General features: G+C 40.2%; 1 protein-coding gene across 1 annotated transcript; it reads right to left on the minus strand.

The window, feature by feature from the left end:
- Positions 1-15,047: 15,047 nt before the first annotated feature.
- Positions 15,048-15,521, minus strand: LOC110931783. Its single transcript, XM_022175161.1, has one exon. The coding sequence runs from the start codon at positions 15,519-15,521 to the stop codon at positions 15,048-15,050; it is 474 nt and encodes a 157-aa protein (XP_022030853.1).
- Positions 15,522-21,533: the final 6,012 nt, after the last annotated feature.

Raw genomic sequence — 21,533 nt, forward strand, 5'->3', positions numbered from 1 at the left:
CTTACCAGAAGGAACAGAAGATTTTAAAGTATACGGTAATGCTTCAAAGTTAAAATTTGGATATATGGTAATGCGACACAAAAAAGGTAATTGTGAATGCATCAAGGCAATTGCAAAAGCACGAAGAAAGCCCTACCACTTCTAAGCCTAAAAAATTAGGAACCACAAGTTATCCTTAAGATTAGGAAACATTATCTAAGTAAGCTTACTATCCATATAGGTCATAAGAATTTAAGATACATATTTGAGCAACAAGAATTAAACATGAGGAAAAGGAAATCCTCGATGATTACGACTGTGATATTCAGTATCACGAAGGAAAGGCTGAAGACGGTTAGAAGAACTATACAAATAATAAACAAAAGCCGTCGAAGTCCGAGTTGGAGACAAAATGCTATTGAAAGTATTTCCTTGGAAAGGAATTTATAAATTCGGTAAGAGAAGAAGCTAAGTCTCTTATACGTAGGACCATTACCAGTAATCCAACACATAGGACCAGTAGCTTATCATTTACAACTACCAGAAGAATTAGCTGAAATACATGATGTGTTTCATATATCCAAACAAGAAATGTCTATCAGACGAATCCCTGGTAAGTACCTCTTCAAGATATGGAGGTAAATGAAAAGCTAAAATTCATAGAGAAACCCTACAAATAGAAGATCAGAAAATTTAGTTTCTCAAACACAAATGACTAGTGCTAGTGAAAGTCCAATGGGAATCCAGAAGAGAACAAGAGTATACTTGGGAACTGGAATCAGAGATGGAGTGAAAATACCCTCATCTATTTCAGTGAATCTCGAGGACGAGATTTTTCTTAAGGTGGGGAGGATGTAACAACTGTCACTAAAATCCCTAATTAGGATAGTAATTAGCTATTAAGGAAACTCTAATTGAGACACCCAAGTGATTCTACACAAACCCTAAAATTTTCAGAATTTTCAGAATCAGGATCAGGGCCCCTAAAACTCAGGGGGGGGGGGCAAAACCCTAATAACGATTATCTTCATAACTCATTATAAAATTCGAAATTTATAAAACCATCGACACAGCAAGCCTACCTGCACGAAGGGCTACCCTATGAAAATAGGGTGGTCACTCGCGTAGCGCGACGGCTAAGGGGGTACCCCTCGCGCTACGCGACGGTGTCAAAAATTCAGTATAAATAGCAGGGGTTGGGACTTGAATTTTGGCACTTGAACGACGAAAATCGGAGTTACATAGACTGAGTTATAGCAAATATCGTTCACAAAAACACACGAATCTCGAATTGCTGCCGCAATCAGGGTAATAACTCGATCGCTATTACGATTCAGTTTCCAGAATCAATACATTCAAAGAATGTCTAAATGCTGCCCACATTGGGCTATGCTTTATCGTTGTCGATAATTCGATAATGAGCCGAAGCATTGTACTTTGTCGTTGTCGATAATTCGATATACGAGTTGAAGTACTATACTTTATCGTTTGTAATTTTGATAAATGAGCCGAAGTATTGCACTTGGACATTCATTGTCAAAATTGATCTCGGGGAATTATCGTAACTGCTGTATTGATCACTAATCCTGTTTTGTGTGCATTATTGTTAGATTAGAAATAATCAAGGCTAATCAGTAGGCTTATACACTGCTCGTTAAATCTGCAATGTGAGTCATTCTTCTTTTTATCAACTGTTTTACAATACTCCAAATTATTTTCAAAGTGTTATAATTACAGGGACTAAGTCGTGGATATCTTGATTTATTGGTTAGTGGGGTATTGTGCACATTACTATTTCTCCCAGTTAGGTTCATTGACCTACTAGGGAGAAACGTCACTATTAGAGTTCATTAACCTAATAGTGGTATGACCATCGTCACCATTGTGACTTGTCACCATTGTGGCAGAAAGCCAGATAAAAATAAGATATGAACCATTGTAATCGCTCTTATGCTGTAATTTATAACTATGGGTCATTTCCTAAAAACTGAATGAACTCACTCAGTATTTCCCCGCTGACAAAACCTTTTTCAAACATGTTTCAGGTAATCTGTTGTGAGCAAAGAAAAGTGCCAGGAAGCACTACCAGCTTAGAAAAGTGGCTCAGTGTAAATAAATAAAGGAACATGTTTTAAAAAATAAAGATTTCCATGGAAATCACATTATTGTAAATTACTGGGTTTTATCCCTAAATTATGTAACGAGCAGTTTCAATACTAAAGATCCTGTTTTAAAAAGACTTCCGCTGTCGCCTAAATTAAATACCGCGGGATTTCTGTTCCGCGGCTCCTGAAACGGGTCAAACCGGGTCGGGGGCCGTGACAGAAATAAGGTGGTATCAGAGCCACTTCTCAAGCCACTGATTTAAGCCAATTAAGTATTTAGAAAATACTTAATTTCCATTAATTGCTATTTTGTGATTATTTATCTGACTAATTGTGTACAGTATGAGCAGATCTTTATATGCTAGTCAATATAGTAAGTCATGCAAATTCTTAAATAATTTGACTCAAGTGTTAGTACCTTTATTATCTACAGTCTAGAAGTCTTATCAAGAAAATCATAAAATTTACAAATAAAACCTCGTGTGATGTAAATTTCAATAGTACCCAGTAGGAACTAATATTTAAAAGTTTTCTATAAAATTCATGAATTCTGACTATGTCTATTTTTGCTAAACAGCATGAGTAACTTGTTTGAGGCCCTTCAGAATTTAAATCTCTATCCAGTAAGAGTAGAAGTTTCTAGAGATTTCAATAGGTATATACCAGATATAAAAGAACCTATAGAATTCGATGCTTTACCTTTTGAGAAACTCAAGCCCAAGGAAATAGAAATTGGGGAAAGTTCTAGGCAAATTGAAAAGTTACCATCTCAGGAAGAGTTAGATTCTATAATGGCAAGCCATAATACTATTAAGCCTGTTAATGAAAATATTTTCGCTCTCCCAAAACACAACTACCAATAAACTTAGAACCATCTATTCCAAACCCTTCAATCCACTCGCAAATAAACGAATAGTTAATTAATGAAATACAGTTACAAAACCATCCCTATAAGCTTTTTCCTCAAGTTCCATCTAGAACCTTTACCAAATCCACCAATGAGTAATAAGAATAAGGCTGAACTTCGCTTTGGTGAAGAACTAATGGATACTGGGAATAGGATCCAAGAGATTGGGGGACAAATCTCCTGGAACTACGATAAGAGGGAACACAGTTACTAGAATATCATTGACAAAAAAAGAATAGGGGATTTATGAAACTGTTATTGTGTAATAGTAATAATAAAATCAGCATGTGTAAGATAAATAATAAAACGGTTGTATATAGAAGCATGAAATTTTAGAAAAATTATAAATTTTGTTCGTATACGTGATTATGTGCAATTAAGTGTAATATTGGATTATTTCTTGTATACTAATTATTTATCTATAACTTAGCTGTCAAATGGAAAACGCTAATAATGAACCAGTTAATGAGGTTAATGATTCTGAGCAACAACCGGGGGATCAATATATGACTAGGCAGGATATAGAAAATATCGTTGCTCAAGGGATAGCCAACACTATTCCAACAATGATAGCTCAAGGGATAGCCAACGCTATTCCAGCCATCGTTGCTGCTGTTAAAAATCCAATAGAACCACAACAACCCGTTCCTAGCAAACGTATTTCTGAAGATAACTTCAGTAATAGCGTAAACGGAGGCAATGATCATGTTAATCATGATAATGAACCACAACCAGCGCCGCTCCCTAAGAAAATGAAAGTTGCAACGCCTGGTTGCACTTACAAGGAATTTCTTGCTTGTAAACCATCTGAGTTTGCGGGCAATGAAGGAGCGACTGCTGCACTACGTTGGTTAGAGAAAACTGAGGCAGTAATTGCCATAAGTAAATGTGCTCAGGATGATCAGGTCATGTACGCGTCAAACCTTTTCAAAGAAGGAGCGCTAGAATGGTGGAATACGGTGTTACAATCAAAAGGAAGAAGGATGGTGTATGCTATGAACTGGGAAGAATTTAAGAGCTTGGTAGAAAGAAAATTCTGTCCCGAATATGAAAAAGAACAAATGACAAACAAATTTTTAACCCACCGAATGATTGATGTAGATTGTCGAAAGTATACTACGACATTCTTCGAATATGCTCGAGTAGTACCAACCCTGGCTTCGCCAGAGCCAGTACTTATTTCTCGATATATTTGGGGATTGATTTCTGAAATCCGTAACATCGTCAAGGCTGCTAAACCTCGCACGATTGATGATGCGGTAGATTTAGCCAATACTCTGACTGACGAACTAGTACGGACAAGAGAAGAAAATAGAAGGAAGGAAGTAGCCCAAAAGATTACCCAGGTAATCCGTTCGGATAACCATAACGATTTTAAGAAAGGAGGGAATGGGCAATCTTCTACTAGTTCATTTTGCAATTTTTGCAAAAGAAAGCATTTTGGAAGATGCAAAGGATACTGCAATTTTTGCAAAATTCCGGGGCATCAGGAAGAAGACTGCAGGAGGAAGAAATTTTCAGTTTGTTACAACTATGGAGAAATTGGACATCTTAGGCCAAATTGTCCAAAACTGAACAAACCATCTGACACTAAAGCCAAACCTGCAGAAGAAGCAAAAAGGAATGCAAGAGCCTTTCAATTGACTGCTCAGGAGACAGAGCTCATTCCAGATGTAATAGCCGGTACGTCCTAGGTTACAACGTTTACACAAAAAGTATTAACTGACTCTGATACACACTAAAGTTTTATAAATACTTCATTCTGTCAACTTAAGACAAATCTTTACAGTCAAAACATGCACAAAGGAAAATATAACTTTCAGGTCATGTAATTCTTCGCTAACCTAATTCCTATGAAATTAGCCAAGTTTAATGTTGTGTTAGAACTAGATTGGTTAGTAGCCAACCCTACTCGAATTCTCTGTGATAAGAACTTTATAGAAAATCCAGGTAACCGCCGGAGAAGTATATATGATTATAGGAAATAAACCACGTAAGATCACATGATAAATCATGAAGATATTTACTTAGATCCTGCTAAGATAGCAATGGAAGAGTTCGCAATTTTTAAATGGAAAGTAAGTATTAGCCGGATACTATAGGCGGTTTATTAAGGATTCTTTTAGATAGATACATCCCTAACTAAGTTAACACAAAATAAGAACCCAAACAAAAAGAAGCCTTTAGCTAGCCTTACCAGAAGGAACAGAAGATTTTAAAGTATACGGTAATGCTTCAAAGTTAAAATTTGGATATATGGTAATGCGACACAAAAAAGGTAATTGTGAATGCATCAAGGCAATTGCAAAAGCACGAAGAAAGCCCTACCACTTCTAAGCCTAAAAAATTAGGAACCACAAGTTATCCTTAAGATTAGGAAACATTATCTAAGTAAGCTTACTATCCATATAGGTCATAAGAATTTAAGATACATATTTGAGCAACAAGAATTAAACATGAGGAAAAGGAAATCCTCGATGATTACGACTGTGATATTCAGTATCACGAAGGAAAGGCTGAAGACGGTTAGAAGAACTATACAAATAATAAACAAAAGCCGTCGAAGTCCGAGTTGGAGACAAAATGCTATTGAAAGTATTTCCTTGGAAAGGAATTTATAAATTCGGTAAGAGAAGAAGCTAAGTCTCTTATACGTAGGACCATTACCAGTAATCCAACACATAGGACCAGTAGCTTATCATTTACAACTACCAGAAGAATTAGCTGAAATACATGATGTGTTTCATATATCCAAACAAGAAATGTCTATCAGACGAATCCCTGGTAAGTACCTCTTCAAGATATGGAGGTAAATGAAAAGCTAAAATTCATAGAGAAACCCTACAAATAGAAGATCAGAAAATTTAGTTTCTCAAACACAAATGACTAGTGCTAGTGAAAGTCCAATGGGAATCCAGAAGAGAACAAGAGTATACTTGGGAACTGGAATCAGAGATGGAGTGAAAATACCCTCATCTATTTCAGTGAATCTCGAGGACGAGATTTTTCTTAAGGTGGGGAGGATGTAACAACTGTCACTAAAATCCCTAATTAGGATAGTAATTAGCTATTAAGGAAACTCTAATTGAGACACCCAAGTGATTCTACACAAACCCTAAAATTTTCAGAATTTTCAGAATCAGGATCAGGGCCCCTAAAACTCAGGGGGGGGGGCAAAACCCTAATAACGATTATCTTCATAACTCATTATAAAATTCGAAATTTATAAAACCATCGACACAGCAAGCCTACCTGCACGAAGGGCTACCCTATGAAAATAGGGTGGTCACTCGCGTAGCGCGACGGCTAAGGGGGTACCCCTCGCGCTACGCGACGGTGTCAAAAATTCAGTATAAATAGCAGGGGTTGGGACTTGAATTTTGGCACTTGAACGACGAAAATCGGAGTTACATAGACTGAGTTATAGCAAATATCGTTCACAAAAACACACGAATCTCGAATTGCTGCCGCAATCAGGGTAATAACTCGATCGCTATTACGATTCAGTTTCCAGAATCAATACATTCAAAGAATGTCTAAATGCTGCCCACATTGGGCTATGCTTTATCGTTGTCGATAATTCGATAATGAGCCGAAGCATTGTACTTTGTCGTTGTCGATAATTCGATATACGAGTTGAAGTACTATACTTTATCGTTTGTAATTTTGATAAATGAGCCGAAGTATTGCACTTGGACATTCATTGTCAAAATTGATCTCGGGGAATTATCGTAACTGCTGTATTGATCACTAATCCTGTTTTGTGTGCATTATTGTTAGATTAGAAATAATCAAGGCTAATCAGTAGGCTTATACACTGCTCGTTAAATCTGCAATGTGAGTCATTCTTCTTTTTATCAACTGTTTTACAATACTCCAAATTATTTTCAAAGTGTTATAATTACAGGGACTAAGTCGTGGATATCTTGATTTATTGGTTAGTGGGGTATTGTGCACATTACTATTTCTCCCAGTTAGGTTCATTGACCTACTAGGGAGAAACGTCACTATTAGAGTTCATTAACCTAATAGTGGTATGACCATCGTCACCATTGTGACTTGTCACCATTGTGGCAGAAAGCCAGATAAAAATAAGATATGAACCATTGTAATCGCTCTTATGCTGTAATTTATAACTATGGGTCATTTCCTAAAAACTGAATGAACTCACTCAGTATTTCCCCGCTGACAAAACCTTTTTCAAACATGTTTCAGGTAATCTGTTGTGAGCAAAGAAAAGTGCCAGGAAGCACTACCAGCTTAGAAAAGTGGCTCAGTGTAAATAAATAAAGGAACATGTTTTAAAAAATAAAGATTTCCATGGAAATCACATTATTGTAAATTACTGGGTTTTATCCCTAAATTATGTAACGAGCAGTTTCAATACTAAAGATCCTGTTTTAAAAAGACTTCCGCTGTCGCCTAAATTAAATACCGCGGGATTTCTGTTCCGCGGCTCCTGAAACGGGTCAAACCGGGTCGGGGGCCGTGACAGTTGCTAACAACCAGATCCACTATTTAGGGGCTAGGCGTGACGCAAGGGGTCTAAGCGTCACGCGGCGCCCTCCCTTCTGATTATTTTATTATTTTTTTGATTTCCAGCTTTCCAATTCGCGTACGAATCCCGTTTTTCTTCCAAACTGCTCGTTTCGACTCGTTTTTCATCACTTTAAGCTACGGGACCTGAAATCAAAGCTTAACGTCAGCAGTATCGAAATTCTAACCTAAACTAGACTCAAAATAACCGAAAACTGACCAAAATATACACTATAAACATATGTACTTTGCAGTACATCAAACATCCCCACACTTACTCTTTTTTCGTCATCGAAAAAGAATTATGCAACGAAATCATAGACAAATAATCACTTGGGTCGAAAATTATATGTATATTTAATTAAAACCAAGGCTTGCGTTAGCCGCGATTGTGAATATGCTTGTCCCCTTAAACCCGAATCCAATCCTAAACCCTTATCATGTGATTTTAATTTAAGTGTGGTCAGTCTACCTAGGGTCTCACACTAGAGTCTACAGTCCATCTACTCCCGCCTCAAGCTTATAGGACTAAAGGAACGATCACTGGACCAATTCCCAACCGTCTTATATCAAAACCAGGAGAGTTTACAATCAGATTTTTTTTCTTTTCTTTTTACTCATGAGTCTAGACGACGCTTTCCCTAACAAAGAGGTAATCCGGCTGTAGAGTCGCTATCCCCAACCACAGATTACTTAGGTTTCGATACTGTTTTTACTTTTTCTTTGCACGGTCGATTTCACACACCCTAGTGGTAATTTGGTTGTAGAGTCGCTATCCCCAACCCAAACTACATAGGAATGCATTACTTTCATTTAGTTTCTAGCTCACTTTTTATTCTATTTTTTTTTTCGCATGATCACAAACTCTAACGGTTTTAACTTATAACGGTGCCCCTTATACTATTATTGGCAGTTTTAATTTCCCATATCTCCCAGGCGAAAACCCACTAGCAGACCGACAATTAAGGTATATTAGATCAAAGGGACTTAAAACCAAACCCGGGCCTATCCACATATCCCTAACTAGACGCAAGCTCGATTTATTTTATTCTCTTATTATTATTATTATTCGAACCCGAGCAAAAATTTATCTTTTCTATCATTTTCCGTTTAAAAATGCAAACTTCTCATTTCAAAGGACATTTTTCTGATTTTTTCAATTTTTTTAAATTTTTCAAAATTTTCTAATTTTTTTGTATTTTTGATTTTTTTTAATTTTTTTTCATGATTAAGACTCGATTATTTACATGTATCTCATCCCCACACTTAGAGATTGCATTGTCCCTAATGCAAGAACGAAAATACGACACAACTACCTAAAAATAATAAACTGCAAACGAAATAAATAAAAAAATATACAACAACAACAAAGGGAAAACGACTTAACTGAATATGTGAGACTGTCAAAGTGCCAGTCGTTTCCACATAAACGCCCTCCAATACCGAACGTGCTCAGCAGACAATACCAAAACTCTCTCTCACACGAACGGAAAGCGGCTCCAATCATCACCCTAAAACAAACATACCATACTAAGCAAACTACTACCAAACGTTCAACGTAGCAACATCCGAAATTCAAACGAAAAATAAAAACATATGTCTCAATAATAAAACCAAATCGAACTACTAAAACAACATAAAAATAAAATAATCATGAAAGGATATATGCTGCTTCAGTCTATCTCCATCACTCCTCATCTGTCTCCTCCTCCATTTGCTGCACTCCTGAGCCTCCAGCCTGCTGCTATCCATACTGTCCCATATAACCATGACCACTCTGTCCACCCCACTGATCGTACCCCGGATACTATCCATAGACGTACGGAGTCTGCTGCTCACCTCCATAAACTGGTGGAGGAAGTTACCCAGAAAAAGGTGGAGGAACCACTAGGCTCATACCTGACATCATATACCTGAGCATGTCATCCTGGCGGTGGTGGCTGTGCATCGTCCACTGGTGATCAACTCGCATTTTGTTTTCTAGCTGATCAAATCGCTGCTGGGTCATGTCATAAGCAGCTTCAAGAGTGAACGGGCTAGGTCGTGGTTGTCTAAGTGGTTGCTGTGGAGCTGGGACCTCACGCCTCTGCCTAGGTACCGACTGTCGTGCCGGAGGAGCGCCCTGTGAGTAATTCCATTCTGGCGGGTCCGAAGATGTTAGAACACCCGCTAACTGTAGATCCGCAACACTCCAATAAACCGTTGGAAAACTCTCATGCATCTGCTCCACCTTATATTTCATGAGAGCCCGTAGATTCCTTGCCAACCTAGCTATGTATGGCCCAAGATCCATTGCAGCCCGTTTTCCTCCCCTACGAGGTCGATTGCACGACCATGCGAAGAAACTCGCCAAGTTCCAACTCCTTTTTTCCACCATACACATCAACGCAAAAATATCCAACCAATTGGCCTTATTCTCACCCGACTTTCTCGCCACAACCGTAGTTGCCAATACCTTCAGAATATACCTATGTATCGGATCACGAACCAATGTGATAAGGTTCGTTTGGGCGAACGGTTGGGTCGCAATTGTGTCCCAAAATCTAGCCAAATCCGCCGAATCCAAACACTTCGGCCGAGGATGATTGTACACAACCCCTTAACCCATTAACAAACTCATCTGTCTGCACCTCCTCCTCCGTGTAAAATCCCAAAGCCACTCCAAACTGAGCAATACTCATCTCATATAAATTCCTGCCCAATGAGAACGAAACCGTGTTTTTCTCAGCAAAAGTACCCTCTTTATGATGAAAGGTACAATGGAACTCAAGTGTCAGCTCCGTATACTGTTTCCAATCACAATCCATTGTCGCTCTCAGTCTTGGCCCCAACAATTCCGCTACACGATCACTAGCTCCCATTCTTTGCAACCACTCCCAATCGATCGTGCGATGCTCCAACATTTGAGTTACCACATATTTCTTTAGTTTTACCCTTTCTTCACTATCTTCTTCAAAATCCAAGACCGGGTGATCAACTATCCTCTCAACTCGAGAATAAACTCTCCTATCGTTTCCACGATAATGGATTTTCCTTTTCCTTGGGTTAAACGATGAGTCTTCACCTGACATGTTTCTGCAAAACAAGAAAGATTTGACAAGAAAAACAATGCAGAATGTTAGTAATCACAAACTATTTTTGGTGTTTTTTAAATTTTTTTTATAAACTAGAATAGCCGTATAGCATTTCATTCGCGGCTAATTCCGAAAATAAAGTTGAAGAAAAACATGGGTTACCGTTTACAAAAGCGTAAGTTAAACATCATTTTGCCCGAATGGAGATTGAGTACGGGCAAAATGTTGTGAACTTGTACGTGCATATTAGTAAACCCGACACTAGACTCAAAGTACTACTCTAAGAAAACTACTAGACTCAATAACTCGAACGACCTAAGACTCAATGTACACTATCTCCTCCCGGCACTCTAATTGTCCTCAATTAAGCATAAGTGCCAAAATATCCCCACACTTGAGGCTAAACACGTGAGAATTTGAAACTTTGAAGCCATAAAGCGACGTTTTGTGCAACAAGAGCCGTTTAGAAAACCAATTAGATTTGCAAAAATCATTTCAAAAACTTATTTCTTTTAGCAAAAACTTCTTATTGTTAGCCAAACAACCCCTTGGAGCTCACACATGTTGCCTAGATGTCCAAACATAACTCACAAGTCGCAAACAACCCCAAGTAAACCAACCCGAACCATCCGCAAGCCCCATTCTATGTAAACATCCCAAACAAAACCACCCGCATACCACTAGCATCATTAACGGATCAAAAACCTCAACTTTAGCAAACTACCCAAACCCTAGACCTAAAACATGACTGACCCGACACTACAAATGAACAATAATGATACCTACTAATGAGAAATCACAGAAAACATACCTTGGATTCGGATTTAGCAAGAAAAATGAAGCCTTGAACTTGTAGTGCACGAGTTTGTCCAAAAACGCGAAAATTTATCGTGATTTCGGGTGAAATTGATGGTGGGGATTGTAGGGAAAGTGATTGTGGTGATGTAGGAAGAAGAATGGAGTGATTTGGTGGAAAAATGAGCAAGTTATGATGATTTTTGTGTTTGGGCGACTAGGGTTTCGTAATGGTGAAAGGGAAAAGAGTTTCAGCGATCAGGTTCAATTAAAACACTTTAAACTGGCCCATGGGGGCCTCGCGCGACGCTAAGGGTGGATGGGGGGGGCCTCGCGTGACGCGACGCTACCCAGATTAATTGTTTTTGGACCTTTACCCTAGATGTGACGCGAAGTCCCTAGGCGTCACGCCTAGGGTCGTTTTTCACAGAATGTTTCGAGAAAAATTGTTGTTCATGCCTTAGAATTTTTTTTCAAAACTTTCCCCACCATCCAAAACTCCTAAAATTTTTTTCTAAGTATCAAGGAAAAATACCTGGGGCCTCTTTTCTCATGCTTCTTCCGTTCCATGGCGGTGACGAAACCTGTGAAAATCTCAACAACACAAAACAAAGACCGAACATTTACGAAAAATACATGTTAGAACGCAAAAACACTCAAACGATGACTCTTATACAAACAATACAAAATGTACAGTTGGGCTTTCACCCAAAACACTAATTGGCGGCTTTAGGTGGGATTTCGAGAGGAATTTCCTCCCTCTCATCCTTATTTATCGCTCCTCCAACATATTGTTTCAAACGATGGCCATTCACCGTCCAAGTACGGCCATCCTTCTTATCCATGATTTCCACCGCTCCATACGGAAACACATAGTGAACCATAAAAGGTCCCGACCACTTCGATTTCAACTTACCTGCAAAAAGCTTCAATCTCGAGTTGTAAAGAAGCACTATGTCGCCCTTGCTAAACTCCTTCACTTTCCTCAACCTTCTATCATGTAACAACTTCGTTTTCTCCTTGATTCCCAACGATCGAGCATATGTTGTATCCCTAAGCTCCTCAAGCTCATGAATTTGAAAGAAACGCTTCCTAGCGGCTTCGATCATGTCTAAATTAACGGCTTTCAAAGCCCAAAGCGCTCTATGCTCTAACTCTACAGGAAGATGACAAGCTTTTCCATAGACGATCATAAAAGGTGTGGTTCCTAAAGGTGTCTTGTAAGCGGTTCTAAATACCCACAATGCATCGTCTAGCTTGTCCGACCAATCTTTCCTATTTTTACCCATTGTTTTCTCTAAGATTCGTTTAATACCGTGATTCGCATTCTCCACTTGTCTACTTGTTTGTGGATGGTATGCGGTAGACAAACGATGAGTGACACTGTAGCGTGCAAGCAACTTCTCCATCAATGCATTGCAAAAGTGAGTGCCACGGTCACTAATTAAGGCTTTTGGTGTACCGAATCGGGAAAAAAGCTTCTTAAGGAATTTCAAAACTACTCGAGCTTCGTTTGTGGGAAGAGCTTGAGCCTCAACCCATTTAGACACGTAGTCAATCGCCACGAGTATATAACGGTTTCCTTTGGAGGTTGGGAAAGGTCCCATGAAATCGATGCCCCAAACGTCAAAAACCTCCACTACATGTATGGGTTTTGAGGCATCTCATCTTTGGCGGAAATATTGCCGGTTCGTTGACATGCATCACACATCTTTACGAACTCCTCGGTATCTCTAAGAACGGTAGGCCAATAGAAACCACAATCAAATACCTTTTGGGCGGTGGAGTGTGCACCATGGTGTCCTCCCATGAGACCCTCATGCACATGCTTTATGATGTTCCACCCCTCCTCTCTCGACACACAGCGTCTAAGAACTCTATCCCCCCTATTCGGAAAAGAAAAGGGTCATCCCACACATACTTCCTCGCCTCACTAATTAAACGCTTCTTTTGTTGTGTGGACATCCCTTTAACAACACTGCCACTAGAGAGGTAATTTGCTAAGTCGCAAAACCATGGCAATCCTTCCTTCTCGGCCTCAACAAACTCTATAGACTCGTGAGGGAACGTATCTCCAATCTCCTCCTCAAGGATCTCTTCTCTCTTGGGATCCTCTAGACGCGATAAATGATCGGCCGCCACATTCTCGGCCCTCTCTTGTCCCTAATCTCAATATCGAACTCGCTAAGCAAAAGAATCCACCGAATAGTCGGGGTTTGGCGTCTTTCTTTTGAAAAAGAAAACGCAACGCAGAGTGGTCGGTGAATACTATCGTTTTGGATAACACGAGGTACGAGCGGAATTTATCAAAAGTGAAAACTACGGCTAAAAGCTCTTTCTCCGTGGTAGTGTAGTTCTCTTGAGCATCATTGAGCGTCTTGCTCACGTAGTAAATGGGGTGGAAGTGCTTATCCTTTCTTTGTCCTAAAACCGCTCCCATGGCATAGTCACTCGGATCGCACATGAGCTCAAACGGCAAGCTCCAGTCGGGCGAGATAAGAATAGGTGCACTAACCAACTGCTCCTTCAAAAAGTTGAAGGCTTTAAGATACTCCTCGTCGAAGATGAATGGAACATCCTTCTCTAGCAAACGGGTCACGGGGCGGGTGATTTTTGAGAAATCCCTAATGAAACGCCTATAGAAGCCCGCATGCCCTAGAAAACTCCTAATCAACTTCACACTCGTGGGTGGAGGTAACCTACTAATGGTATCTATTTTCGCACGATCTACCTCGATACCCTCTCTAGAAATCTTATGCCCTAGCACTATACCTTCCATCACCATGAAGTGACATTTCTCCCAATTCAGCATAAGCTTCGTCTCTACACACCGCTTCAACATCCTCTCCAAATTCTTCAAACACACATCGAAAGAATCACCATAAACTGAAAAGTCATCCATGAAAACCTCCATGGAAGTCTCTATCATATCCTGAAATATGGCGACCATGCAACGCTGAAAAGTAGCTGGAGCGTTACATAACCCGAATGGCATGCGTCGGTACGCGTAGGTGCCATAGGGCATGTGAAGGTGGTCTTATCCTGATCCTCCGGTGCTATGGGGATCTGGAAGTAACCGGAAAAGCCGTCTAGAAAACAATAAAATTGTTAACTGGCGAGACGCTCCAACATTTGATCTATGAAAGGCAATGGGAAATGGTCTTTACGGGTGGCATCATTCAACTTTCGGTAGTCGATGCACACACGCCACCCTGTGACCGTGCGAGAAGGGATAAGCTCATTCTTTTCGTTCATGACAACGGTCATCCCCCCCCCCTTCTTGGGGACAACCTGAGTGGGACTAACCCATGGAGAATCGGAGATGGGATAGATCATCCCGGCATCTAGGAGTTTAAGAACCTCCTTCTTCACTACATCTTGCATGTTGGGGTTAAGCCTTCTTTGGGGTTGCACCTCTGCTTTATAATCATCCTCCATGAGTATCCGGAGAGTGCAATAAGAAGGGCTTATGCCCTTGATGTCGGACAACCTCCATGCAATGGCCTCTCGATTGGCCCTCAAAACCTCTAACAATCTTAACTTCTCCCCCTCTTCTAACTTTGACGATATAATGACGGGTAGCTCGGAACCCTCCCCTAAGAAAGCACACTCTAGATGAGATGGAAGTACCTTAAGCTCTAAGGGTGGGGGTTAGGTGGTGTCATCACTAACCGCTAACACATCGGGGATTAGAGGAATCCCCTCTTCTTCGACTTCATCTACACTCTTTACCTCCTCCTCTACCTTCTCTCCTACCACTAGGTCTGCTCCACTAATGTACTCTAAGCATTGATCGACACATGAGATAAACGAATTCAAGAAGTAGACGGAATGACAAGGACCACTATAGTCATCCGAACCACTCGGGTGGTTCATGGAACGCTCTATCTCAAATGTAACTCTCTCCTCACCGACCCTAAGGGTGATCTTACCATCGTAAACATCTATGAGAGCTTTAGCGGTACACAAGAATGGACGACCTAGTATAATGGAGACTCTCTCATCCGCTTCCATATCAAGAATTACGAAATCGGCGGGAAACACAAATTTGTCTACTTTGACCAACAAATTCTCAACTATACCCCTAGGGTATTTAATGGACCGATCGACTAAGGACAATGTCATTCGGGTTGGTGCGAGCTCTCCTAGGTCTAGCTTCTCATAAAGAGAAAAGGTGATGTGTGTAAAATGCAACATATAAAACACATCAATTAAGGCATAAAACTAACCCTTTTTAAGTACTAATGTTGGAAAAAGAGTGTTTTTGTCTTCCTTTTGTATTTTCAGGATGAAATGAGCTCAAAATCACAAAAGAAGCAAAAAGACCACTAATTCTACCATAAATACAAGAAAAGGAACAAAAGTGGACTGCCCGGACCCTCAACGGCACCTCCCAAGGCAAAAAGAAGGAAACAGAGTCTGAACACGCCCCGTGTCCAGCGAACACGGGGGCGTGCCCAGGAAGCAGCAGAAAAGACAAACCAGTAGAAGCTTCCATTGCCCACCACGGGGCCGTGTCCAGCGAGCACGGGGGCGTGGTGAAAGTACAGCAGACGCATTAATTGTAATTCGCAATTACAATTAATGAAGAGAGAGAGTGTCAGGCGGGCACGGGGCCGTGTCCAGCGGACACGGGGCCGTGTCCAGCCTTCTGTTCAGCCTATAAATAGAGGAGCTTGGCTTCATTCTCTCTCATCCCTTGGCACACCACCTCTCTCACACTTCATCCACCATCCACCACCACCATAACACCATCATCCACCACCATCATCCATTGTCCATCGTAGAGTGTGTGAGTCGTCTCGGGATCCAAGATTGATCGTAAGAGTTCTTGACAATCAAGGCCATGTTTGCCTAAGTCTCTTACATCACTTGGTGAAGACAAGTGTTTAGTATAATACTTTTTATTTTTAATCTTTTGCACTTTTTATTTGGTTTTGTATTAATGACTTTAATAACTAGTTACTTATGTTGAAGGTGATCTTTCCTTATCGTTTGTCCGTGGTGTCTTGGCGTTATTTTACTGTCTATATAAAATAAAATATTTTCACCATTCATATCTCCACGGTCTATATGGAGGTATGTTGGCTACCTGGTCGGGGGTTAAGGGAACGGTTTGGTAAGGGTCTTGCCCTTGTTCAGCGTTTAGAGGTCCTGCTTGGGACCTGGGTCAAATTTAGTAGGATCTCCTTCAATGCCCATAGGTATTGGATGGCGGGGATCCAAACTCTTTGACCCCCTCATAAGTTAACTACTATTAATACTATAACCCGGCTATTTAGGACTGTATCCCTGCTGACTCAGACTACTTAGCCGAGGGTAACGTCACCGCCAAAAGCGGGGCCTACCATAATTTGCATTAATAACTTAATTCATTATCTTTCAATAATCCGACCCTTTAGGATTGTATCCTTGCTGACTCAAACTACTGGGTTGAGGGTAACGTCGCCTTCAAAAGAGGGGCCTACTACAATAACTAAGATAATCTCTTAAACAAGTGCAAAAGTGCGAAAATAATCAAAGGTTATACTAATACACGTGTCGGAACCAAGTGATTCATCTTGTCTATCTGTTTTTATTTTATTTTTATTTTCAGCATTTAGTTAGTTTTTATTTTTCTTAGTTTAAAACATTCTTCTAACCTTTTTGATTTGATTAGACGTTGAGGATAAACCGGTATTAAAAGCTCTTGTGTCCTTGGACGACCTCGGTATCTTACCAACACTATACTACGTCCACGATGGGTGCACTTGCCCATATGTGTGCTTAGTGTTAGTAAATATCGTGTTTTATAAATTTAAAACTTGGCTAAAAGTGTAAAAAGGGCTTAAATATATATCTAAAAACATATATACACTAACACGCATCAAGTTTTTGGCGCCGTTGCCGGGGACACAAGGATTTTAAGAAAGTTAGGAATCAACGGCCTAATCATATTTTTATTTTTCTTTAATTTTTTTTAGGATTTTTTTTTTTTGATTTTTAGCTTCTGCAGAGCTCAACACGGGGCCGTGCTTGCTGAACACGCCCCGTGCTCAATCATTGGAACTGGCAATCCTGTTTTAAATCAGACAGTAGGCTGAACACGGGGCCGTGTCCACTCAACACGCCCCCGTGCCCAAGATTCAGTTGCTGAAAACAGAACCGTTAGATCCCGGCGGTTGGTAATTTCTGATACAAACATGAGTGATAGTAATTCTTTTTACTTTCGGCACTCTTATGGTTTGTGGTGTCGAATATGTGGAGGCGAACATGAGGAATTAAAATGTTTCTTCCTCACTTATAGGCCCCACTATATAGACCCACCGATTCCTTGTAACCTTAAGAGGGGCGAAAGTAAAAATAAGCACTATTTCTCCCTCGAATGCGCCCAGCCAGATATTCTAGGAGAAATGCTCCTTGACGAGCTATTTCAACTAGAAGAACTACTTCTTAATTGGTCAAAAGAACTTAGGAAGGATTTTTTAGATCCATCCCAAGATGATGACCATGAGGAAATGTTGGAACCGCATTCCGACAACCTCGTTGCTCCCGAAAATACCTTTTTACCTAAACAAGACGCGGACGATAGTCGTCCCTGTGCCGATTGTGCCGTGAAGGACTCCCCATCGACTTCGTTCGGTGCATACATAGACCTGAGCGATTCGGCATACACCTTCTTTAACGAGAGCCCGGGAAAGGGTTGGACTTGTCCACCTAGAATGAAAATAGGAATTACCCTCACCGACAACCTCTTGCGTTCTCGCCTTAGTATAGGACAATTAAGGTATCTTAGGCACTATGGGGTTGTTCCAACAAGTCAAGAACCACCCGATATAAATCAACTCCTTAGTAAAGACAAAACTTCATAAGATAGCTTTCCGACACGGGGCCGTGCCCGGCCAACACGCCCCCGTGTCCACCAAAAGATTCCCTCTGATCAGAATGTCAGAATACGGACAAACTGTGTCAGAATTTTATCTGCACACGGGGCCGTGTCCAGCGGACACGGGGCCGTGTCCAGCAGGCTGTCGTTTTCTATAAATGCAGCCAAAAATCCTGCACATTTGGACCAACTTGGGGACAGAGATTTGAAGGAATCTTCTCTCAAACAATCCTAGGTAAGTCTAAAAGAAGTTTCCAACAACCCATCTTGTCCTTTCCTCTTCTAGACATTTCCTTCTTCTTCATCTTTCTTCAAGAACTACCATGAAAAGTTTGAATTTTCAATCTTTGTGGTAGGAAACAATGAGTTTTGATCATAGAATCTTGGTAAAAACATGTTATGTAACATTGTTTAAAGTTATTTACTGACAAAAAGCTTGCATAAACTCAGAAAATAACTTAAAAACCCAAGATTTCTTGCCCCAAAATTCTGCAGAAAGATGAACACGGGGCCGTGCTCAATGAGCACGGGGCCGTGCTCAATGAGCACGGGGCCGTGTCCAGAAACTGTTCTGTCATATAAACTGCTTTTGGTTTATTTTTCGTAGAATAGCGAGTGAAAACAGCGAAACATCATCCGTTCATTCCTCAAACAGCCGAAGGGGAAGGAGGCCCTCCGTTGAAGCTACACTTGTGCACTACGTGATAGCGCTAAGGGAAGCTCTCGACGAAATGACGTCAGTGGAGGAGGTCCTCATTGACCGTATTAACGATCTTACAATGGGACTTGAAAGCAGCTTCCAAGAAATTAACCTTTTGCACCAAAGGTTAAACATTTTGGTAGCACCCCCTATGGAACCGGTCCTTCCACAACAAGACTGGAACTTGGCGCTCGGTGTTAACAACCCTACCGGGTGGGGAGACTTTCCCGCAGAACCTCCTATGGAAAACCCACAAGAAGTTCCAGCGGAAGTCGAAACTCCTCAAACCAATGCAAACGAGCCTTCTTTTCTCCTCCCAAGGGAGGTAGAGGAGTGGCTTGCCGACATATGAGGAGGACCGTACCAGAAAGGAGGAGCTCTACAAAGCCTTATCTAACCAAGACTAATATCTTCTTGGAAATTTTGCTAAATTAAAATAAAAACATAGGGCTAGAACTCCATTAGTCTAATATCTATGTAGTTTTTATCTTAGTGTAATGTGTCTCTATGATTTGTAATGTTATGATGGTTTTATGATCGATGGTTGTTTTGAGAATAAAACACAACTCATGGTGGTAATGGATGAAAAAGGGAACGAGAAAAATGGAACCATGCATGAAGAACAGAGCAACCCGACAAAAATCTCCATCACAGAAGGCTCAACACGGGCCGTGCCCAACCAACACGGCCCCGTGCTGAGCCCCTGCAGAAAAATCACCCAGTTCAGGTAACTGGACACGGGCCGTGTTCAGCGGACACGCCCCCGTGTCCAGGCTTCTGTTTCAATTCTGAAATTTTTGTTACTGGCACTTGACCACGGGGCCGTGCCCGGTGAACACGGGGCCGTGTCCAGAGTGCCAGTAACATAAATATTTGCTTTTTAACACACTTTTATACATTTTAATCACCCAAAAATATTGTTTTTGGACACATTGAGGACAATGTGTAATTTAAGTGTGGGGGGGATGCTAAAACCTTGAAATTTTGCAAAATCCTAAACACAAGCCTTACACAAAACTCTATTGGAACCGCTAAACACCCCAAATTCTTTCAAAAACTTTTTCATTTTTTTTATTTACTTGTCTTAGTTTAAGTTGGGAAGAACAAGTCTAAAAAGGTTATATTTTTACAAGTTTACAACCGATAGCGTCGTGATAAAAAAAGGAACCAACATAAGAAAATTATGAAACGGCATAACAAATCTAGTTTAAAATTCGATTATATATGCTTGGTCACATTAAAAACCCATTCCCACAAAAGTGAGTTTTGAGCCTTTATTGAGCATAAAAATACACATATTTAGATTAAATGCTCATTTTTCGTTTCTTGTGTGAATAGCCGCTCGGTCCTTACAAATCTAGAACTTGCCACGACGATACATTCCCGGTCTTTACCAACTTAAACCCAAGTAAGTAAATGATGGAGGCATTAGGACTAACCATTTTTCTTTCAAAACCATTATTTTTCATTTTTTTTACCTACCCAAAATCCCCCTAGATAACCCCTTTGAGCCTAAACCTTTCATTTCATTACCCCAAAAACCATTTTTACCCACCAAAAACCTTTTTCATTTTTTCCCCTTTATTTTAGTAACAAGCTCGGTTTTTCGTCAACTTGCCCTTTCAAGTGACATCAAAAAAAAAAAAAAAAAAAAAAACTAGATGATGAAGTCAAAAACAAACAAAAGCTACAAAAGCTTGTTTGAAGAAATACTTCAAAAATAATAAGTCACTAAAAACAAGGTATTCTACGAAAACCGACACTTGTTACGATTTTCGCCATTTTTACTAACCACTAACCAACCACCCACCTTTAAACCCAAGCCTTCACCCCAAAAGTCCTCTTGATATTTACAAAGGTAAAAAGTTAAAAAGGAGGAGGATTGATTGCTTGGCAAGCCTATGGAAGACGTAAGTTCCGTGCCGCTCTCGAGTGATTCACTAAAATATACACCTTCGGCCGAGTGTTGAGTGATCTCCCGTAAGGTATGTGAACTTGTATATAAATGGAATTTTAATAAGGCATGTTATGCCCAACTAAGTAGTTTATCTTGTGAAAAGTTCAAAATAAATCATAACGAATAGGATTGTAAATAACTAAAAATAAAACCTATAAAAACCTTGGATTCCCGACACTCTAGGACAAGCTAAAAAAAAACTTCTCTTCTACCTATTCCATTTGGGAGTGTAAGCCACATTTAAAGAGTTTTGCTTGAGGACAAGCAAAAGTTCAAGTGTGGGGGTATTTGATGTGTGTAAAATGCAACATATAAAACACATCAATTAAGGCATAAAACTAACCCTTTTTAAGTACTAATGTTGGAAAAAGAGTGTTTTTGTCTTCCTTTTGTATTTTCAGGATGAAATGAGCTCAAAATCACAAAAGAAGCAAAAAGACCACTAATTCTACCATAAATACAAGAAAAGGAACAAAAGTGGACTGCCCGGACCCTCAACGGCACCTCCCAAGGCAAAAAGAAGGAAACAGAGTCTGAACACGCCCCGTGTCCAGCGAACACGGGGGCGTGCCCAGGAAGCAGCAGAAAAGACAAACCAGTAGAAGCTTCCATTGC

This window comes from Helianthus annuus, chromosome 3 (assembly GCF_002127325.2).
Source record: "Helianthus annuus cultivar XRQ/B chromosome 3, HanXRQr2.0-SUNRISE, whole genome shotgun sequence".
Taxonomy (NCBI): domain Eukaryota; kingdom Viridiplantae; phylum Streptophyta; class Magnoliopsida; order Asterales; family Asteraceae; genus Helianthus; species Helianthus annuus.